Below are 20,809 nucleotides of genomic sequence, written 5' to 3'. Positions count from 1 at the left end.
ATTATTTGACCGATTTCTTTGCACGTTTCGTCATCAGTATTTCGACCTTTTAAATTAATATTTTTTGTTTTTATAAAAACATATAAGAAAAGCTGCTAAATAGCTTTTTCTTTTGATAAACAAGTTTTTGAATAGAATGAAAAATATTTTATTCTCGTAAATAGCTCCAGAGAAAAGATATAATACCTAAAATGTAATATTTACAATGAAACGTCCAATTCTGATTAAACCATTAGGATGGTATTTACAAGTTTTCGGATTATCTTTACAATAGTTTTAAAATAGTTTCTTTGATGATTCGCTAATATTCGTCAGCTAAGTCTTAATTTAGAAAATCAAGTTATAGTTAATAACTGTAAAAAAAATGTGACAATAACAAAAATTCAAAATTTACTTATTAAAAATAAAGTTTATTACTTATCAAAAATAAAGAAATTAGTAATCTAGGTGTGTGCACTTTTTGCACTATTCAATTTTCAATCAAATCGCACTAATATTTTCAGTCAATTTTCCGAAAAATATATTTTTTTTTTTTATAGGAAAGAAGCATTAAAACTAGTTCTCGAAAATCTTTCCTTAAATAAAAATAAAGAAAGACTCAGTTTAAGTATATTAAATTCAAAGTTTATCTTTAATTTTGAAACGAAAACAATTATCTAGACAATAGCGGATTAATATTTTAAACATTTTAAAAATTATTAACTAGATTTTTCACATGCTTATGCATGAAAAAAGCGATTGGGAATTAAGGTTGAGAATTTGATTGAGAATTTTTTTAATTATTAAAAGAATTAGTTCACATCCATATCAATTGGAAGTTTTCGCTATTTTAATCTTTAATGCAGACTTCCTCGTCTAAAGAATCTAAATATAGATTAAACATAATCTAATAATTGTGGAATAGCAACGTAAAAATGGTACATTATTGGCGAAAAGACGAGAACTTTCGAATAACAGCTTTCACTTAATGAAAAATAATAATAAAATGATTACGTTATAATAATAAACAATAATAATAAAACAATTAAACTATAATAATAAACAAAAATAATAGCATGATTGAGTCGCACAATAATTTATGTTCCTCACATATAATATGAATATTTAAAATTAAAAGTCAATTTCGCAGGCAAAATTTTTTTATTAATTCATAGTTTTAAATTCGTAATAGATCGAAAAAGGTTTAATTCGATTAATGATTGTGGATTTTACTGTTTCTTACTGCTAAGAAAAGCTGCAATTTAACATAAATATTTCGAACCATTTTTTTTGTTGTTGTCAGTTTCTTTTTTTTCTTTACCCATAATATTAAGAACCATCTTCCTTTTGTTATTTGGGATTATTGATAGAATTTTTCGAATTTTGTTTTCATGATATTTTATTTATTTTTGTTTATTTATTTTAACATACTTTTGTTGTTAGAATATCTTTAGATATCGAAAATGAAGGCACCGATTGATCAGACAATAAAAAAAAAGTAAAACTTAATAATATTTAAAACTTCTGCCTATTTTCTCTCAAAACTGCAACACAATAAATTTTTACAGTTGGCAAATTTGGTAATTTAATACTATTTATTTTTTGCAGTGAATTATTTTAAATTTAATTTCATTACTGCCTAAACAGCCAAAAAAAAATGATTTGGATGAAGCTTAAAAATTATCTGAATTCGATTAATTATACAAAAACAGAAATATTTTTCAAAACTCTAACAAAACTCAAACTCTAAAACTCAGACAAATGTATAATACAGTGAAACCACCTCTATGTAGCGATCACTTTTGGAAGGCACGAAATTTTTTACATAGATTTTGAGTTGAAGAAAACTTCAGATATGAAGGTAACGAAAAGAATTCAAAATTTTTTTAATCCATAAAATAAAGCTATTAATTAAATTTAAAAACATATACATTATTTTAAATATATATTAGAAATTATGCTGAAATAAATATTACTTAATCAATGCAAATTTTGATCCGAGGTAACATTTTAACTACACAATAATTTGTATCAAATAACTTTGCAACTCAGGAAATTTAGAATTTTATAAGCAAAAAATAATCTGCTGAATATTTCGAAAAAATAGGATCATTTGGAAGAGATTTATTGCTTTAAAACTTTTTTTTTACCAATGGCAGGCACTGAATTTGATTCTTTTGCCTATACTATGCCAGAAATGCTGCTCATTTCGCGTTACCCAGTGGGCACCTGTGAACCAAAGTCACGGAGGCGAGCAACATTGCCCACGCCACATTGCCACAAACCCATTTACAGGGTGGGCCACATTCACACATCATACACACACACAACAGAGGACAACACAAAGAGAGAGGGAGAAACATCCATGCCCAGAGCGGGATTCAAACCCGCAGCCTAAGGCTTCGCAGTCAGGCACGCTAACCGCTCGGCCACCTAGCCGGCCGCTTTAAAACTATATGAAATTAAAATGCCCGTCTTTACTACTTTATGACGTATGGGGCATTTATACAACTGATATATTTCCATATACAATTATCTAAATAATTAAATTTTTAAAGGCATATTTTTTTTTTTAATTTTAAAGTTTCGGAATATTTGTTCCGATTATGACATTTTCGTTTAAAAAAATAGTTATCTGATTCACTATATCACCGACGTCGAATCTCTCTTATCATCAGCAGATGGCAGCACAATAGTAGTCATTTATAACTTCTGAATAATATGAATGTGTTGATTTATGCTTATCTGTACTAAGAAGTTTATTACATACAATTTTATTTCAAATTTTAAAAAAAAATTTCTTCTCAATGGTTTAAGTTATCGATAATATGTTCGGACATATGGGGCATTTATACAATGGTTTAAGTTATCGATAATATGTTATGAAGGGGGAGAAAAAAAAGATTAAAAATACGCGAATAAGGATGATAATGATGTTAGCATAATCCCCTTGATCATAGTGTAAAATAAAAGTATTAAATAATTGTGTGAAATAAAAATATTTTTAATTGAATTTCAGTTATATTTCTATGGTTGCTTGAGGCTTTATGATATCCATAATAATAAAATATCTAAATTCATAATAATAAAGCTCGGATCCTTTTGCTCATCAATACAAGTCAGTTAGGAAAACGAAACTAAACATATTTTTTATTTGACCAGTAAAAGAGAGATTCAAATTTAATTACTCGATGCAATCTTTTTTTCTTCTTCTTTTAATAGAAATTTTTTATAAAAAAATAGCAACGAAAATTGAAAACAAACGCTGTTAATACGGCTATAAATCTACCGCCTGTAACTGCCGGTCAAGTAACCCGCAGTTAAGAAACCGACGGTCAAAAAATAATGGTGGAATCGCTTTTGAACTCTCGGTCAAAGTTTCCAAACCGGGGGTTTTGGAACTGGGAGTTACGCGTTAGGTCAGAGTCAACGGTGAATACGGGGCAAACATCTGCACCAAATCCAAAAAAGGTCAAATAAGGAAACACGCGAAACAAAAACTTTAACAAAACAAATAGGTAGATTAAAAAGTATTAAAAATATTGGTGTGAGACTGTTATTAGGAGAGCTTCTCATATTCAAGATACAACCTCGTGTTGCAGTCATAGCGCCATGCTATCAATGATTTATTTCTAAAATTGAAAATTAAATTAGAAAAAAAGAGTTTTTTCAAAAAAAAACAGACAAACCTCTTCTCATTTTTAAAGCTAACCCATTTCTACGATACAATATCAAATGATATAAAGTTAAGTGATATAAAATTAAATGCAAAAAAAAAAAACATAATTTTTTATCTATTTAAAATAGCTTTATCATTCATAATTGTTTAATTTGTTTTTACACATAATTATATCAGTTGGGATCATTTTTATAGACGCTAATTCATCAATACGACTTTTCACGACGCCAATAAGAGTGGTGTTTCCGCACCAAGAAAATTACACTTAATAAAATTAAAAACATTTGCGAAAAATTATGCACCATTCGATAACAATTTTGAAGTCTATGGACGTAACCTCTAAGAACGACCATTTTACTGTGGAATGGAAGAGTGGTCGCTCCCGGAAGGTTTGTATACCATACTTCCTTTTAAAAAAAAACTGATTGTAGAATTGTACCATAATAATTTCGTCAGAAAAAAAATCAATGGAGAACCCATGATACCATGGTCTGTCTTATTTTATGTCTCATCTCCGTCGTTTAATAGCTGACCCAATTTTGGCAACTAACGTTCACCTCCGTAGTCCAGTAATTTTGAACCAATCCAGAAGACAAGGAAACTCCTAGATCAGTAGGGGAGAGTGGGGTCAATTGTAACAGGGTACGATTGTAACAGAGCAAAAATTTCGAGTGTCGGGTTCTAGATTTGGTTCCTAGGTGGCGCATAAGGTGTATTTAGTAAATCTACATAAGCACCCCTGCTGGCAACCATTTTTATGTACTTTTGAAGGAGTTACATCACAAAAGATATTTTCACGCTAAACATTTGCGAATATTATATTGTAACAAAGTAATTTTGTTTAAACAAATAAAAATTATTAACCGAATATGTAAGTGGACACCTTAATTAACATTTCAAAAAAAAAAAGATTAGTTTTGCTAATTAACTAGCATTGTTTTTAACAAATGAAGCTGAAATGGCGTCTTGGGGACAATTGTAACAATAAGTAAAGGGACGATTGTAACAGCTGAAAATAAATAATCTTATGTTTACAAACCATTACTTAACTCTTTAAGAACCACCAATAGTTTCCTATATCATTTATATTGTGTTGTATGTGCATTATTTTATTTGTCACCTTTCACAGCATAAATTAAAATTTTTAACCCCTTAAAGTTAAAGGTTTAACCCTTTAGGTCTCTGCTTATTATTATTTTTACTCCTAATATATCACTACTATTTTGATCAATAAAAAAATATATCGCAACTATGATAATATGTAATAATTAACTATGTTTTAGTTGAATTTATGAACTGTTACAATTGACCCCGTAAGTTTAATTTATAAAATTAATGAGCAATATGTCAAAAATTGTTAATAACTAATATAATAACATTTAAAATCAGGTATTTATTTTTTTTTCTAGTAGAGGATAGTCTACTTAACTCGTCTATCAATTAATACTAATAATATTTTGGATTTTTTGTTAGTTAAAAATAGTTAAGTAAAAATTGTTACAATTTACCCCACTCTCCCCTACCCCCAGAGGTATTTTATTTTATATTTTATAACCGTCGCTAACCGGCCTATCCTATTTTTGAGTTTGCGAGTACTAATATTCACCTCCGTAGCTTTGTAATTTTGAACCCAATCCTGCTTTACAAGGAGTGGAAAAGCACGGAAACCTTCCACAGTTACCTTGAAGGCAAGGGGACTCTTACCCATGATTCGTCGATCACTGAGGATATTTCACTTCAGCACTTCGGTCGGTGCGAGCCGGATGCGAAATTCGCTTCGACCAGCCATAGCCAGGATTCGAACCCCAGTTCACCTCATTGGAAGGTGAACGCTCTATCCCCTGAGCCATCGCGTCTCCACTAGAGGTATTGATTTGTTGTGGGCGCATGGAGGACTTTGCGATGCGACAGATTTAATGTGCATCGGTTACCATTATTGTGCTGTCTTGATTGTTTCGACATTTTTCTGGGTAAAAACCAACAGTTAGTTGGAAATCAAATAAAGCTATCAAAATAAAATATAAGCTACTTGCCAAAACATTAAGTTTTTGTCATTTTTTCCTTCACAAAAAATGCCTATCTGAAAGTTTAGGTACTTTCTTGAAATTTGAATTCACAGTTATTCTGATTGAACTCACTACGCAACAGTCTTTGCAGAAATGGGCAACTCATCGAATGCAATACGTTGAACACGCATTACATCGTCATTTTTGATCCGATAACCTTATAAAGCAATAAATTGTTCTCCCGGTCAAATGACCAGTTATGGTAAAAATAGGAATACGACATGTATTATTCGAAACAAACAAAATATTAAAAAAAATAATAATATTAGAATATTAACTGTATATGATTGTTAGAATAAGTCATGAAGTCAAATGTGCAAAAACGATAAGATGATAAGCCCATTTTCGATACTAAAGTTCTTAAACGGTCATTTGACCGATTATGGTAGGTTTAGTGTGAAGAAATACTGCTAAAGATTTTGAACCTCTCTCTTGCCCTCATAAAATTATTAAAATTTTATGAGGTGAAAAAAAATTTTAAATTTTAATATTACTTAAATATTTTTACCTTTTCTATTTCGAACAAAACTACTAAATATAATATTTCAATAATATAATTTTAATAAGGACGCGTTAGATAATTTTTTTCATACAAATTTTGCTTAAATATATTAAAATATTAATAACATTTGCTTCTAATTTACTTATTATTCGTATAATTTGTTTATGCATAAACGTGGTGTTTTTAAGATTTCATATCATTAAAATNTGTCTTGATTGTTTAGACATTTTTCTGGGTAAAAACCAACAGTTAGTTGGAAGTTAAGTAAAGCTATCAAAATAAAATATAAGCTACTTGCCAAAACATTAAGTTTTTGTCATTTTTTCCTTCACGAAAAATGCCCATCTGAAAGTTTAGGTACTTTCTTGAAATTTGAATTCACAGTTATTCTGATGGAACTAACTACGCGACAGTCTTTGCAGAAATGTGCTCAACTAATAGAATGCAGTACGTTGAACATGCCTTACATCGTCATTTCTGATTCGATAACCTTATAAGGCATCAAATTGTTCTCCCGGTCAAATGACCAGTTATGGTAGAAATAGGAATACGACATGTATTATTCGAAACAAACAAAATATAAAAAAAATATAATAATATTAGAATATTAACTGTATATGATTGTTAGAATAAGTCATGAAGTCAAATGTGCAAAAACGATAAGATGATAAGCGCATTTTCGATACAAAAGTTCTTAAACGGTCATTTGATCGGCTATGGTAGGTTTAGTGTGAAGAAATACTGCTAAAGATTTTAAACCTCTCTCTTGCCCTCATAAAATTATTAAAATTTTATGAGGTGAAAAAAAATTTTAAATTTTAATATTACTTAAATATTTTTACCTTTTCTATTTCAAACAAAACTACTAAATATAATATTTCAATAATATAATTTTAATAAGGACGCGTTAGATCATTTTTTTCATACAAATTCTGCTTAAATATATTAAAGTATTAATAACATTTGCTTCTAATTTACTTATTATTCGTATAATTTGTTTATGCATAAACGTGGTGTTTTTAAGATTTCATATCATTAAAATACTAACTTGCAAAAAAATCCCGAAGAGGAAGAAAAACTTTTGTAAGTTATATACTTAGAGGTTAAACAACTTTTTCAACAAATAAGACTTCAGCATTAGATAATATTCAGTAACTTAATAAAAATATATCCAGCCTTTTTTTCTGTAACAATTATAATTTTTGTGTAATGATTAGTAATAGGAATGCATTTGAGTTAAACCAAATCTCCAGAAGAGAAATACCTGAGACATTCTATTTTGGATAGTTTTTTTCCGGGAGGTTTCGTAGTTGGTAGAACATCTCTTAATCTGTCGAATCCTTTATTCATCTCTTGCATGCGACTTCTTTCTCGAATGCAGGCACTTCTCTTTTGTTCTTCCCTGGACATTCCACCGCCATTATTCCTTCCACGATCTAAAATCGAATGAGTCATAGTTATTGAACATTAGAAAGAAAAAAAACATTTTATAGATCGCTAATAATGAGTCCACTAAACTAATGATTAAGAAGAAAAACTTGAACAAGCTATATTCGAAAAATATGTAAGCTGCCTCAAAAGTTTAAAAGTTTGCAGTTTCAATCATCAAATTGGGAATGTTTATGACTTCGAAGTTTCGAATGTTTTCGAAGTTTGTTTAATCCATTCAAAGTTTTTGAATTTTTCTTTATTATCATGATTCATGGCTTATAACCGTGGTCGAGCAGCCGACCCAAATTTTCAGTTTACGGCTAGAATTGTTCAACTCCGTAGGCTCGTAATTTTGAACCTAACCCAGAAGACAAGGGAACTCCTGGATCAACTACTTGATGAAATTTGCCTTCTTGGAGGACTTTTTGAAGAACCTAACCAGCATTTGCGTTACATAGAAAGGAAAACCATGAAAACCTCCCACAGTTAGCCTGGAGGTAAAGAGGACTATATCAAATGATCCGTCTACCACTGAGGATATTTTACATCAGCATTGTGGTCGGCGTGTGCCGGATGCAGAATTCGTATCGACCAGCCATCGCTGGGATTTGAACCCGGTTCACCTCATTGGAATGCGAAAGCTGTACCTCCTGAGCCATCACGATACAAGTTTCAAAAATTTTATTATTATGCAAGACATATTCAATCAGTAATATCGTTAAATACTAATTTAGCTCTTTTCAAATTTTTACGAAATTCACCAAGATGTCGGACGGGGCGAATAAACAACATCAAAATGGAAGGAGAAAAAAGAACAAATATTTTATATTTGATTGAACTAAAATAGTATTAATTTAACTGTATAACTAGGAATTTATTTTTATTTTTTGAAAAAAAAACTTAGTTTATTCTTTTTTAAAACATTTAGTCATGCTTCATTATCATTTTCAACATTGGCATGGCAGTTCGAGATGGGTCTTGGCCTTCTCTAGAATTCTCCATTACTTTCTCGTTTTAGCAAATTCAATGCACTGATTGTTTCAAAATCTGTATTGTTTTGCTCGATGGATGCTTTTGAGCCGTGGTAGCTCAAGGGATAGAGCATTCGCCTCCAATGAAAAGGCTGGTCGATACGAATTCCGCACCCAACTCGCACTGACCATAGTGCTGACGTGAAATATCCTCAGTGGTTGACGGATCATGGCTTAGAATCCCCTTGTTGCCTGGCTAACAGTGCAAGGTTTTCGTAGTTCTACTTTCTATGTGACGCAAATGCGAGTTAGTTCCATCAAAAATTCCTCAACGTGGGGAAATTTCACTCCATACTTGATCCAGGAGTTCCCTTGTCTTCTGAATTGGGTTCAAATTTACAAGGTTAAGAACATTAGTGCTAGCAAACCAAAAGATTGGGTCGGCAGATCTACGGCGGTTATAAAATTAAATAAAATCTGTATTAATGTAGTCCAGCCATCGAGGTTTAGGACATCCTCTACCCTCTACTACCAAATGATTTGTGCGAGTTTGAATATTTTATGTGTTAGGCTAGATATATTTAAACGGCAAATGTGTCCTTTAAATTCCATCCTGCTTAACTTAATATATTTAATATGCAAATAACATAAGTGTGCGGAATAACTTTCCCTGTGTATTCTTATCATCAATGAAATACCAACCAACTTCTCAATCTAGACAAATCGACAAGGAAATTCGTATATTTTCAAAGAGAATTGAAATTTGTTTGTATTTATACCCACAGTATATAGTGTTGTTCATATTGTAGATTAAAAAAAAATTCTTAGAAAATCTTCAATAAAGTTCAACGGTTAATGGTTCCAAACTTCAGACGAAAACATTAAACCGAACCTAAAATTAAATACTGTCAATGGTTGATATATTATATAGAATCGTAGATCCTTAAAACGAAAATGAGCCTTATAAAGTGAGAACAGCATATCGTGAGTGCACAAAAAATAGTATAAATATTAATTCATATTTAAAAAATACTGAGCTAGTTTTGCAAAAACAACGATTTATTTAAGAAGAATTAACGAATTGAGATTTTTTCCAGTTTTACTTCCTTCCTTTTACATGCTAATACTGTAAACGAGCATGCACAATTTCAATATTGGTTTAAAAAAATTTATAAATAGGCTAGTGGTCAGCTATTTTTGCTGTGTAACACATGTCCAGAAAAATGCAAAATCTACACAAAGAAAAAAAAATCCAGAAGGTTATTAATATCACACGATTTAACTCAGAAATAGACTAATCAGAAAGAAGAAACATTTTACAAAAAGGGGCAAATAAAATTGTGTAACAGAAAAATTTGATTGATCACACCCTTAAAAAAGAAATTTACTAGGATTTGAGATGCATCTTTTACAATCTTAATGGTAACGTGCACAAGACACTACACTAATATCAGTACTATGAAGCAATAACTCTTTTGGGTATAAATACTAACTAAATAATTGTTTTTCGCTCACGCTAAAAATTAATTGTTATTTTTTATTTGTTATTATTTACTGTTATTTATTTGTTGTTATTTATTTGTAATTATTTAATAGTTATTATTTATTTGGTATTATTTAATTGTTATTACTTAATTGTTACCATTTAATTGTTAATATTTAATTGTTATCACTTTATTATTATTTAATTTTTATCACTTAATTATTATTATTTAATTGTTGAGAAACTTCAGGATATAGTTGACTGTAGGAAAAACATGGATTTCTTAGATTAATAACAATTGTTATTCGCCTACGGTAAAAATTAATTGTTATTATTTAATCATTATTTAATTGTTGAAGAGCCTCGGGATAATGTTGACGATAGGAAAAACATGGATTTCGTAGATTAATAATAACTGTTATTCGCTTACGGTAAAAACTCATTGTTATTTATTATTGCCTAATTATTATTATTTAATTGNAGTTGAACATTAGCCTCGGGATAATGTTGACGATAGGAAAAACATGGATTTCGTAGATTAATAATAACTATTATTCACTTACGGTAAAAACTCATTGTTATTTGTTATTGCTTAATTATTATTATTTAATTGTTCTTATATAATAGTTAATATTTAATCGTTCTTATTCAATTTTTATTATTTAATTGTTGAAGAACATAGGGATATAGTTGACTATAGGAAAAGCATAGACTTCATAGATCAAGTGCAACAACTTCCAATAATTGTCCACGTAAATTTTTGATACACATGCATGACAAAACTCAATCGATTCCACTGCCGTTTTTTGCAGAGAATCTACTAGCTCAGTACAAAATGAAATTTTCGCACGTGATGCAATATCTCTTTTGATTAGTAATTATGCAAATTAATCGACATTTCATCAACTATTTGATCATAAGTAATTAAGATAAAAATTTATTTGCCTCTGAGTTTAATTAATTTTAATTTACTTACTTTGTTTTTAACTTTTACATTTTTTCCCTGTAGGAAGCATTATTCTTCGAAAATGCAAGATAAATTTTTGAAGTAACTTTCTCGGGAATGAAAAAAAAAAAAAAACATAAATAAACTAAATTTTAGTCAGTATATTGTATTAAACGGTTCAGTTTATGAACTGTATGCAGACACTTTAAAAAAAAAAACTTTAGGTAGGTAGTAACTTTCTTTACGTCGCACTAGAATTGCACAATGAGCTACTGCCGACGGTCTGGGAAACATCCTTGAGGATATTCTGGAGACATGCCATCACAATTTTGATCCTCTGCCGAGGGGACGACTCCCTTGTTTTGATAGCCCAACGACTTGAGCGAGAAGTCGAGTACTTTACGTTAGAAAAGTTTAACGAGGACCGATACCGCGCAATCCGGTCCTTACGCAAGCTGATCAAAGTGGTCACCCACCCGCTTACTGACCGCAGACAGTGATGGCTTGACTTCGGGTATTTTACTAGGAACCGTGTCTTTACGATCAGTCCACAGCGGGACTAAAAAAAACTTTACAACTACGGAATAGCAAACTTACCTTAAGGAATCAGGTCGCTTTTGTGGAAGAATCCCTTTAATGGTGTTGGGATATTGAAATTGCGAAAAAAAAATAACTGACTTTTACAGAATAACAAAGAGTTCAAATGTAGCTAAATTTCGACATACGCTAATGCTTAAAAAAACGGAATAAACTATTAATCTCAAGTTATTAAAATGCCAGGCAAAACTAACCTCTGTTCCTTTTTTTCAAAATGGACAAGTACTTCATTCCTTTCAGGATCGGCTTGCTTCGTCTGCGATTCTGTAAGTGTTGAACGGTTCTCGAAGCAAATCGAACCACTGATGGACTCGGCATATTTTTCTAAATCAAATACTCTAATGTCGGTCTTTATTATTATATGTATTTTTCATCTAAAAATCTCTCGATGTTAGGTGCAATCTGACTGTCCCAGCTGCCGTTGCCACCTGTTGATCCCCCCCCCTCTCGCATACGTTTTCAACGAATTCTATAATGATATCAATCTGGTATGAATATACTAAACACATTTTTTACCAGTCTGTAAATTTAGTCAAACAATTTATACAATCTGTGGCAAGTGTTAGCGAATTTTATTGTGTAAACAACTAATATGTCCCTTGGCAAGTAAACTCAGTGTTTTTTTTTAATAGTTGGTAGAGAATGGAAGAGGGTATGAACTGGTTTATAGAATAGCGCCTCATTTTCTTTAAAGGTCGTATAGTTTTTAACTTTTGTGACTTGAGAGCTTCTTTATTTTCTTTTTTGGATTTTATATTTGATTTTCGCTTTCTGTATGTTTTTATTTTTTATTTTTTATGATACAGAACCATTCGAAAGCACAATTAAGTCTAAAAAGAATGAAACATAAAAGCTCTTCTTTATTAGATAGATAGAAAAAGCACTTGGTAATTTTTTTTTTTTTTAGAAATGCAAGGAATTTTTAATTGAAACTTCTAAAGCAAAATAAAACAATATTGTGTGCTTAGTAAGTTTGAAAAGGTAATTGATTTCTGTATATTAGTCTGTTTTTATATTTTATGAAAATTACTTTTATTGTTTTATTAGGCAAAAACTGATTTGGTTGCTGTTTAAAAAAATTTTACAGCCCTAATTACGGAAAAAACAAAGATATTAATCAAGAATAAAAAACAGATAAAGGTATGATACAAAATTACCTTTTAAAAATGTTGATAGTAGAATTGTATTGTAATAATTTTCTCAGAAAAAGTCAATAGAGAATCTACGATACCAAGTGCTGTATTTCTCAAATTCTTACTGGACGATGACATCATATTCTATATTTTTCGAAAGATTTTGCCGGGTTGTATAAATATCCAACATCAGTTTGTGAAAATGAAATAACTGTGTTTAAAATTATGTTTCGAATACCCCCTTCTACCTATTTCCCAGTCGATTAAATATTTATTTTTTTTATCTTAGTTCATAAGAGTATCAAGCAGCAGAAAAATTATTGCACTGTAATTAAACTTAATTCTACTATGATGTTAGATGTAAGAATTTAACTACATGGAAGAATTAAATGCTGTAGCAAATATTGAAGAACTTATACAAAGATAGAAGAACTTGGGGAAGTAATCTTGCAGTAATTTAATTATATTTTGACCTTAAAAATACCAGCATTTTTATCTGTATTATTTATTTTTGGTTTATCAGAACGAATTTTTTCAATATTTCAATTTTGAGCCACAATGACTCAGGTGATAGAGCATTCGCCTTCCAATGAGGGGAACCGGGTTCGAATCTCAGCGACGGCTGGTCGATAGGAATTCCACCTCCTGCTTGCACCGACCACATTGCTAACGTGAAATATTTTCAGTGGTAGATGGATTTAGGGATTAGAGTCCCCTTGCTGCCAGGCTAACCATGGGAGATTTTCGTGGTTTCCTTCTCTATGTAACGCAAATGAGGGGTACATCAAGAAGTACTCCATGAAGGCAAATTTCTTCCAATACTTGATCCAAGAGTTCCCTTGTCTTCTGAGTCGGGTTCAAAATTACAAGGCTACGGAGTTGAACATTAGTAGTTGTGAACTCCAAAAATTAGGTCGGCCGTTCAACGACGATTATAAAATTAAAATAAATACTTCAGTTTTATAATACAGTTAGTAATGTAGTGGAAGGAGAATTTGCAATTAAGCGTTTCTCTTGTGATATAGCCTCCTCGCGCATCACCCCGTTAAGATGGGTGAAACAAAGAATTTTTAAATTTTACAATTGTTTAAAGAGTCATAATCAATCGTTTATTCTTAATTTGGAATTAGAAGAAGAATTAATGAACAATAATATTATTTATTTGTTAGTGAAATAATAATTTCGCCGAACACTTTAAGAATACCTCTTCCCTCTCTGCGATTCAACTCAACTTTTATGGGGGTGGGGGCAATGTTGAAGACTCATATTTTGAAAATGTACTGTGAGCAAAAAATAAATAATTCACTAAAGCAAAACACCTTAAATAACTTATAAAATTGGGTATGCATGTACTAGGACTCAATGGTTCGAAGTATGATCTCAAATATACTAATTATTACAAAATCAGAAAACATACGTGATTTTTTTTTTTTTTTTTTTTTTTTTTTTTTTTTTTTTGCTGCGAATAAGCATACCCCATCGTTTCAAAAATTGACGTTTTTGACCCCCCAAAATTATCGAGGGTAGAAAATCGGAAATATATATGGCCCCAATAATTTGTCATTAGCTTATAGTTTATCACGTAATGATATATCTAATAGTTTATCATATCACGTAAGCCAAAAACAACAAAATTAACTCGCAGCAACGGTTGGTGAGTTTTTCATAGTAGATATATATTTGTAGATATATTTGAAGATATATATTTTATAATATTATATAAAATTGCATAAAATATTTATCCATTGATACTAATCGGTAAATATTTTATTATATAGTCGTATTAGGGCAATTCCATATGTGACGGAATGACATTTTGACTTGCAAAATAACAATTAATTGAAGTTTCTATTCATTTAATTTCAAATAAACATTATTTTTTCTCTTGCATATCATTATTATTGGTATAATGAGATTCATAAACTAAAAAAAAAGGATTTTGTATTTTTTTTATTTTTAACTTTATGAACTTTTTACTTGTGTGACGGAATGACATTTTGACAACCAAGCTTTTGGCATGCCGCTTAGAACTGGTAGCTTCTGTAAATTTTGCAAGTATTATTTTTCTGAACTAGTTATTACTTTTAGTATAATGTGTAAGCAATGTAAAATGTGAATTTCGAAAATTAACCTCAGGTTGGCTAGCAGTTATTAACATCTATTTGCTGTGACGGAATGACCGTGACGGAATGACAAAAAGTTTAGTGGAAGAAAGTCTTCATTTAAAAAATGTTTTATTAATATGTAAATTTTAAACAGAATGTAACAGATAAACAGAATTAATATTTATGTAAGAATCAGTTAAAATTTCAGCAATTTGAAAATTAGGTTGTCTCTGAAGAGGTTTTATATCTAACTTGCCAATGTCTTAACTTCACTTAAAAGTTGACACTTTCGTGGAATTGCTAATTAATAAAGTTTACGAAATCGACCCCCTTTTTAGTTCTATAAAGCAAAACGGTCGAGCCTAAAAAGATAGGAAGCTTTTTTCATAAGGAAATTTATGCATAAGAAACGAGTTACTGAGCACGGGCTACCAAATATGGGGAGCTATCCCCTCGACAGAAAATCAAAATTGTGACGGCATGTCTTCGGATCATCCTCCGGGATATTTCTCTGACCGTCGCCAATAGCCCATTGTGCAGCTCTAGTGCGCCGTAAATAAAGTACCTACCTACAAGTTTTCAATGTAATTTTTAAACATCTTGTGAAAGGTTATAGTAGAACTAAAGTAATGCAAAGTGTGCAAAAAAAAAAATAAGCAAACTACCTTGAACAATTTTTGATCTAATTCCCGTATTTCTATACACTAGGACTTAATGGTTCAAGGGAGGGGGTGACTTAAATTATGTTGATTTAAAAAGTCAGAAACGCAATTCTGCAGAAAATGAAGAATATTTTAAGATATGTTAATTAGTTAGTGCAGGTGATACTTAAAGTTTTGAAATCATATACAAAAATGTACTTTCTCCGAATAAACAGACAAATTTTTCCATGAATATACGATTCTTCACCCGCAAACTAAAGGGGGTTGCTGCAGTTTGGGAAATAAGTCCTCATAGATTGGTCAGGCGAGCGATCGAAATTTTGGACCCTTTAATGCTAAAATTACTTTTTCCGTATTTCTCCGTATCTCTAAAACTTCTTACTCGAATTCAAAAATTTATTACTAGATATTAAAATTATTTATAATTATTTACCAGATTGGCAAAAATTTATTATTACCAAAATATTCGATTTCCGTGAGATATTTGACGATATTTGCCAATCAGAAAATAATACGTTTTTATATAGTATTTCTTTATCTAATGGTTCATTAATAACTTTATTCTCTTGACTAGAATAATTAGGCATGGAAGTGACTAGAATATATAAGTATATAAGTTTTAAATTTGTAACATATTGTTGGAAATATTAATATGATGTGAAAATATTTGTAACAAAATAGTTTAATTCTTTTAGTGAAGCAAATTAATTACATGAATGAATTACGTGAATGGAATAAATGAATTATATGCATCTTATTTTCCAAATGTTAAAGGGTACCTTACTTTTTCCAATTCGACAAATTAATGTATTTCAAAAAATTTCAATAAATTTATATTGATTATTCGGTCTCGTTTGTTGAGCTACGCATAAAATTGATAGTTTTTCAAGCAATAACTAAATTAAATTATCAATAGTACTGTTCAATTTTATACATAAAATTTAATTTAATTTGCTCATAGCAAATTATATCAGATGTCAGTTGTTGAATTTATTACAAATTAGATTTTTAAAAATAAGATTATTTATTAATATTGTATTATATAATTCATATTTTTTTCCTAGCTTCACTTCTTTAAGATCTCTTGTAGTGTTAATGAAATAAAAGTTGCAGTAAATTCTTAAATTCCATAAATACCTAAACCACAACAACGCTTATTAATTAGTTTGCGGAAGTTTAAATTAATCTAGTATAACTACCATCAAGTACGTTTTAAAATCATTGAATAAAAATTTATATATCAAAGCATAACTACCACTTTAAATATAAAATCTTCCGGATGAAATAGGAAAAGTTAGAATCTATCTTTAAAAAAATTTGTATTTGTAGATTGAGAGAAAAAAAAACTGTACGGTATACCGGGCAAATGCACACCGGACAGTGGCAATTAACAAGACCTAATATTTCGGACATTTACCAAAGTGACTATGGGATTGTCAACTTTATAGCTGCAACATGCATAGGAAAAATTCCAGTAAATTTTACGAAATAATATGAATTTTCTGATAATTGCTGCTTTATGTATTAAGTGTTTTACGCGTAGGGAATTTTCGGGATTTTTATAGTCCTCAAAATAGAAAAACTGCAATATTTTCCTGTTATATGATTGACATTAAATTTGCTCGAAATGTTTTGTATTATGTTTACTCATAANAGGATAAATCAGACGGTATATTTTATATATAGAGAGAGTCTTTATTATATCAGGTATTATATTAGTATATTATAATAATTAGGCCAAATTATTAGACGCACTATTAGATTTTATATTAAATCTTAATTATCAGGTGGTACTATACAGCTTTATTGTTTTCACGCGACTGAAACCGGTTTGAAATTGTTTACGTTCGTGCATCAATTGATTAAATTAGACGATATACAATACAAATACGACGTTAGGATAAATCAGACGGTATATTTTATATATAGAGAGAGTCTTTATTATATCAGGTATTATATTAGTATATTATAATAATTAGGCCAAATTATTAGACGCACTATTAGATTTTATATTAAATCTTAATTATCAGGTGGTACTATACAGCTTTATTGTTTTCACGCGACTGAAACCGGTTTGAAATTGTTTACGTTCGTGCATCAATTGATTAAATTAGACGATATACAATACAAATACGACGTTAGGATAAATCAGACGGTATATTTTATATATAGAGAGAGTCTTTATTATATCAGGTATTATATTAGTATATTATAATAATTAGGCCAAATTATTAGACGCACTATTAGATTTTATATTAAATCTTAATTATCAGGTGGTACTATACAGCTTTATTGTTTTCACGCGACTGAAACCGGTTTGAAATTGTTTACGTTCGTGCATCAATTGATTAAATTAGACGATATACAATACAAATACGACGTTAGGATAAATCAGACGGTATATTTTATATATAGAGAGAGTCTTTATTATATCAGGTATTATATTAGTATATTATAATAATTAGGCCAAATTATTAGACGCACTATTAGATTTTATATTAAATCTTAATTATCAGGTGGTACTATACAGCTTTATTGTTTTCACGCGACTGAAACCGGTTTGAAATTGTTTACGTTCGTGCATCAATTGATTAAATTAGACGATATACAATACAAATACGACGTTAGGATAAATCAGACGGTATATTTTATATATAGAGAGAGTCTTTATTATATCAGGTATTATATTAGTATATTATAATAATTAGGCCAAATTATTAGACGCACTATTAGATTTTATATTAAATCTTAATTATCAGGTGGTACTATACAGCTTTATTGTTTTCACGCGACTGAAACCGGTTTGAAATTGTTTACGTTCGTGCATCAATTGATTAAATTAGACGATATACAATACAAATACGACGTTAGGATAAATCAGACGGTATATTTTATATATAGAGAGAGTCTTTATTATATCAGGTATTATATTAGTATATTATAATAATTAGGCCAAATTATTAGACGCACTATTAGATTTTATATTAAATCTTAATTATCAGGTGGTACTATACAGCTTTATTGTTTTCACGCGACTGAAACCGGTTTGAAATTGTTTACGTTCGTGCATCAATTGATTAAATTAGACGATATACAATACAAATACGACGTTAGGATAAATCAGACGGTATATTTTATATATAGAGAGAGTCTTTATTATATCAGGTATTATATTAGTATATTATAATAATTAGGCCAAATTATTAGACGCACTATTAGATTTTATATTAAATCTTAATTATCAGGTGGTACTATACAGCTTTATTGTTTTCACGCGACTGAAACCGGTTTGAAATTGTTTACGTTCGTGCATCAATTGATTAAATTAGACGATATACAATACAAATACGACGTTAGGATAAATCAGACGGTATATTTTATATATAGAGAGAGTCTTTATTATATCAGGTATTATATTAGTATATTATAATAATTAGGCCAAATTATTAGACGCACTATTAGATTTTATATTAAATCTTAATTATCAGGTGGTACTATACAGCTTTATTGTTTTCACGCGACTGAAACCGGTTTGAAATTGTTTACGTTCGTGCATCAATTGATTAAATTAGACGATATACAATACAAATACGACGTTAGGATAAATCAGACGGTATATTTTATATATAGAGAGAGTCTTTATTATATCAGGTATTATATTAGTATATTATAATAATTAGGCCAAATTATTAGACGCACTATTAGATTTTATATTAAATCTTAATTATCAGGTGGTACTATACAGCTTTATTGTTTTCACGCGACTGAAACCGGTTTGAAATTGTTTACGTTCGTGCATCAATTGATTAAATTAGACGATATACAATACAAATACGACGTTAGGATAAATCAGACGGTATATTTTATATATAGAGAGAGTCTTTATTATATCAGGTATTATATTAGTATATTATAATAATTAGGCCAAATTATTAGACGCACTATTAGATTTTATATTAAATCTTAATTATCAGGTGGTACTATACAGCTTTATTGTTTTCACGCGACTGAAACCGGTTTGAAATTGTTTACGTTCGTGCATCAATTGATTAAATTAGACGATATACAATACAAATACGACGTTAGGATAAATCAGACGGTATATTTTATATATAGAGAGAGTCTTTATTATATCAGGTATTATATTAGTATATTATAATAATTAGGCCAAATTATTAGACGCACTATTAGATTTTATATTAAATCTTAATTATCAGGTGGTACTATACAGCTTTATTGTTTTCACGCGACTGAAACCGGTTTGAAATTGTTTACGTTCGTGCATCAATTGATTAAATTAGACGATATACAATACAAATACGACGTTAGGATAAATCAGACGGTATATTTTATATATAGAGAGAGTCTTTATTATATCAGGTATTATATTAGTATATTATAATAATTAGGCCAAATTATTAGACGCACTATTAGATTTTATATTAAATCTTAATTATCAGGTGGTACTATACAGCTTTATTGTTTTCACGCGACTGAAACCGGTTTGAAATTGTTTACGTTCGTGCATCAATTGATTAAATTAGACGATATACAATACAAATACGACGTTAGGATAAATCAGACGGTATATTTTATATATAGAGAGAGTCTTTATTATATCAGGTATTATATTAGTATATTATAATAATTAGGCCAAATTATTAGACGCACTATTAGATTTTATATTAAATCTTAATTATCAGGTGGTACTATACAGCTTTATTGTTTTCACGCGACTGAAACCGGTTTGAAATTGTTTACGTTCGTGCATCAATTGATTAAATTAGACGATATACAATACAAATACGACGTTAGGATAAATCAGACGGTATATTTTATATATAGAGAGAGTCTTTATTATATCAGGTATTATATTAGTATATTATAATAATTAGGCCAAATTATTAGACGCACTATTAGATTTTATATTAAATCTTAATTATCAGGTGGTACTATACAGCTTTATTGTTTTCACGCGACTGAAACCGGTTTGAAATTGTTTACGTTCGTGCATCAATTGATTAAATTAGACGATATACAATACAAATACGACGTTAGGATAAATCAGACGGTATATTTTATATATAGAGAGAGTCTTTATTATATCAGGTATTATATTAGTATATTATAATAATTAGGCCAAATTATTAGACGCACTATTAGATTTTATATTAAATCTTAATTATCAGGTGGTACTATACAGCTTTATTGTTTTCACGCGACTGAAACCGGTTTGAAATTGTTTACGTTCGTGC

General features: G+C 29.7%; 1 protein-coding gene across 3 annotated transcripts in view; it reads right to left on the bottom strand.

The window, feature by feature from the left end:
- The window catches only part of LOC107451091 (twist-related protein), a 101,917-nt gene that overhangs the window by 13,988 nt on the left and 67,120 nt on the right, over window positions 1–20,809 (bottom strand). The window contains exon 5 of one of the 3 annotated variants that reach the window (XM_071180958.1): window positions 7,491–7,662. The exons of the other annotated variants lie outside the window; for them this stretch is intronic. Coding sequence (XP_071037059.1) covers window positions 7,491–7,662 — 172 coding nt within the window. The remainder of the gene's footprint in view (window positions 1–7,490; window positions 7,663–20,809) is intronic. 3 annotated transcript variants of the gene reach the window in all.

Source organism: Parasteatoda tepidariorum, chromosome 5 (genome assembly GCF_043381705.1).
Source record: "Parasteatoda tepidariorum isolate YZ-2023 chromosome 5, CAS_Ptep_4.0, whole genome shotgun sequence".
Classification (NCBI taxonomy): Eukaryota; Metazoa; Arthropoda; class Arachnida; order Araneae; family Theridiidae; genus Parasteatoda; species Parasteatoda tepidariorum.
Note: the sequence above shows the minus strand (reverse complement) of the source record. Positions and strands in the feature narration are given on the sequence as shown.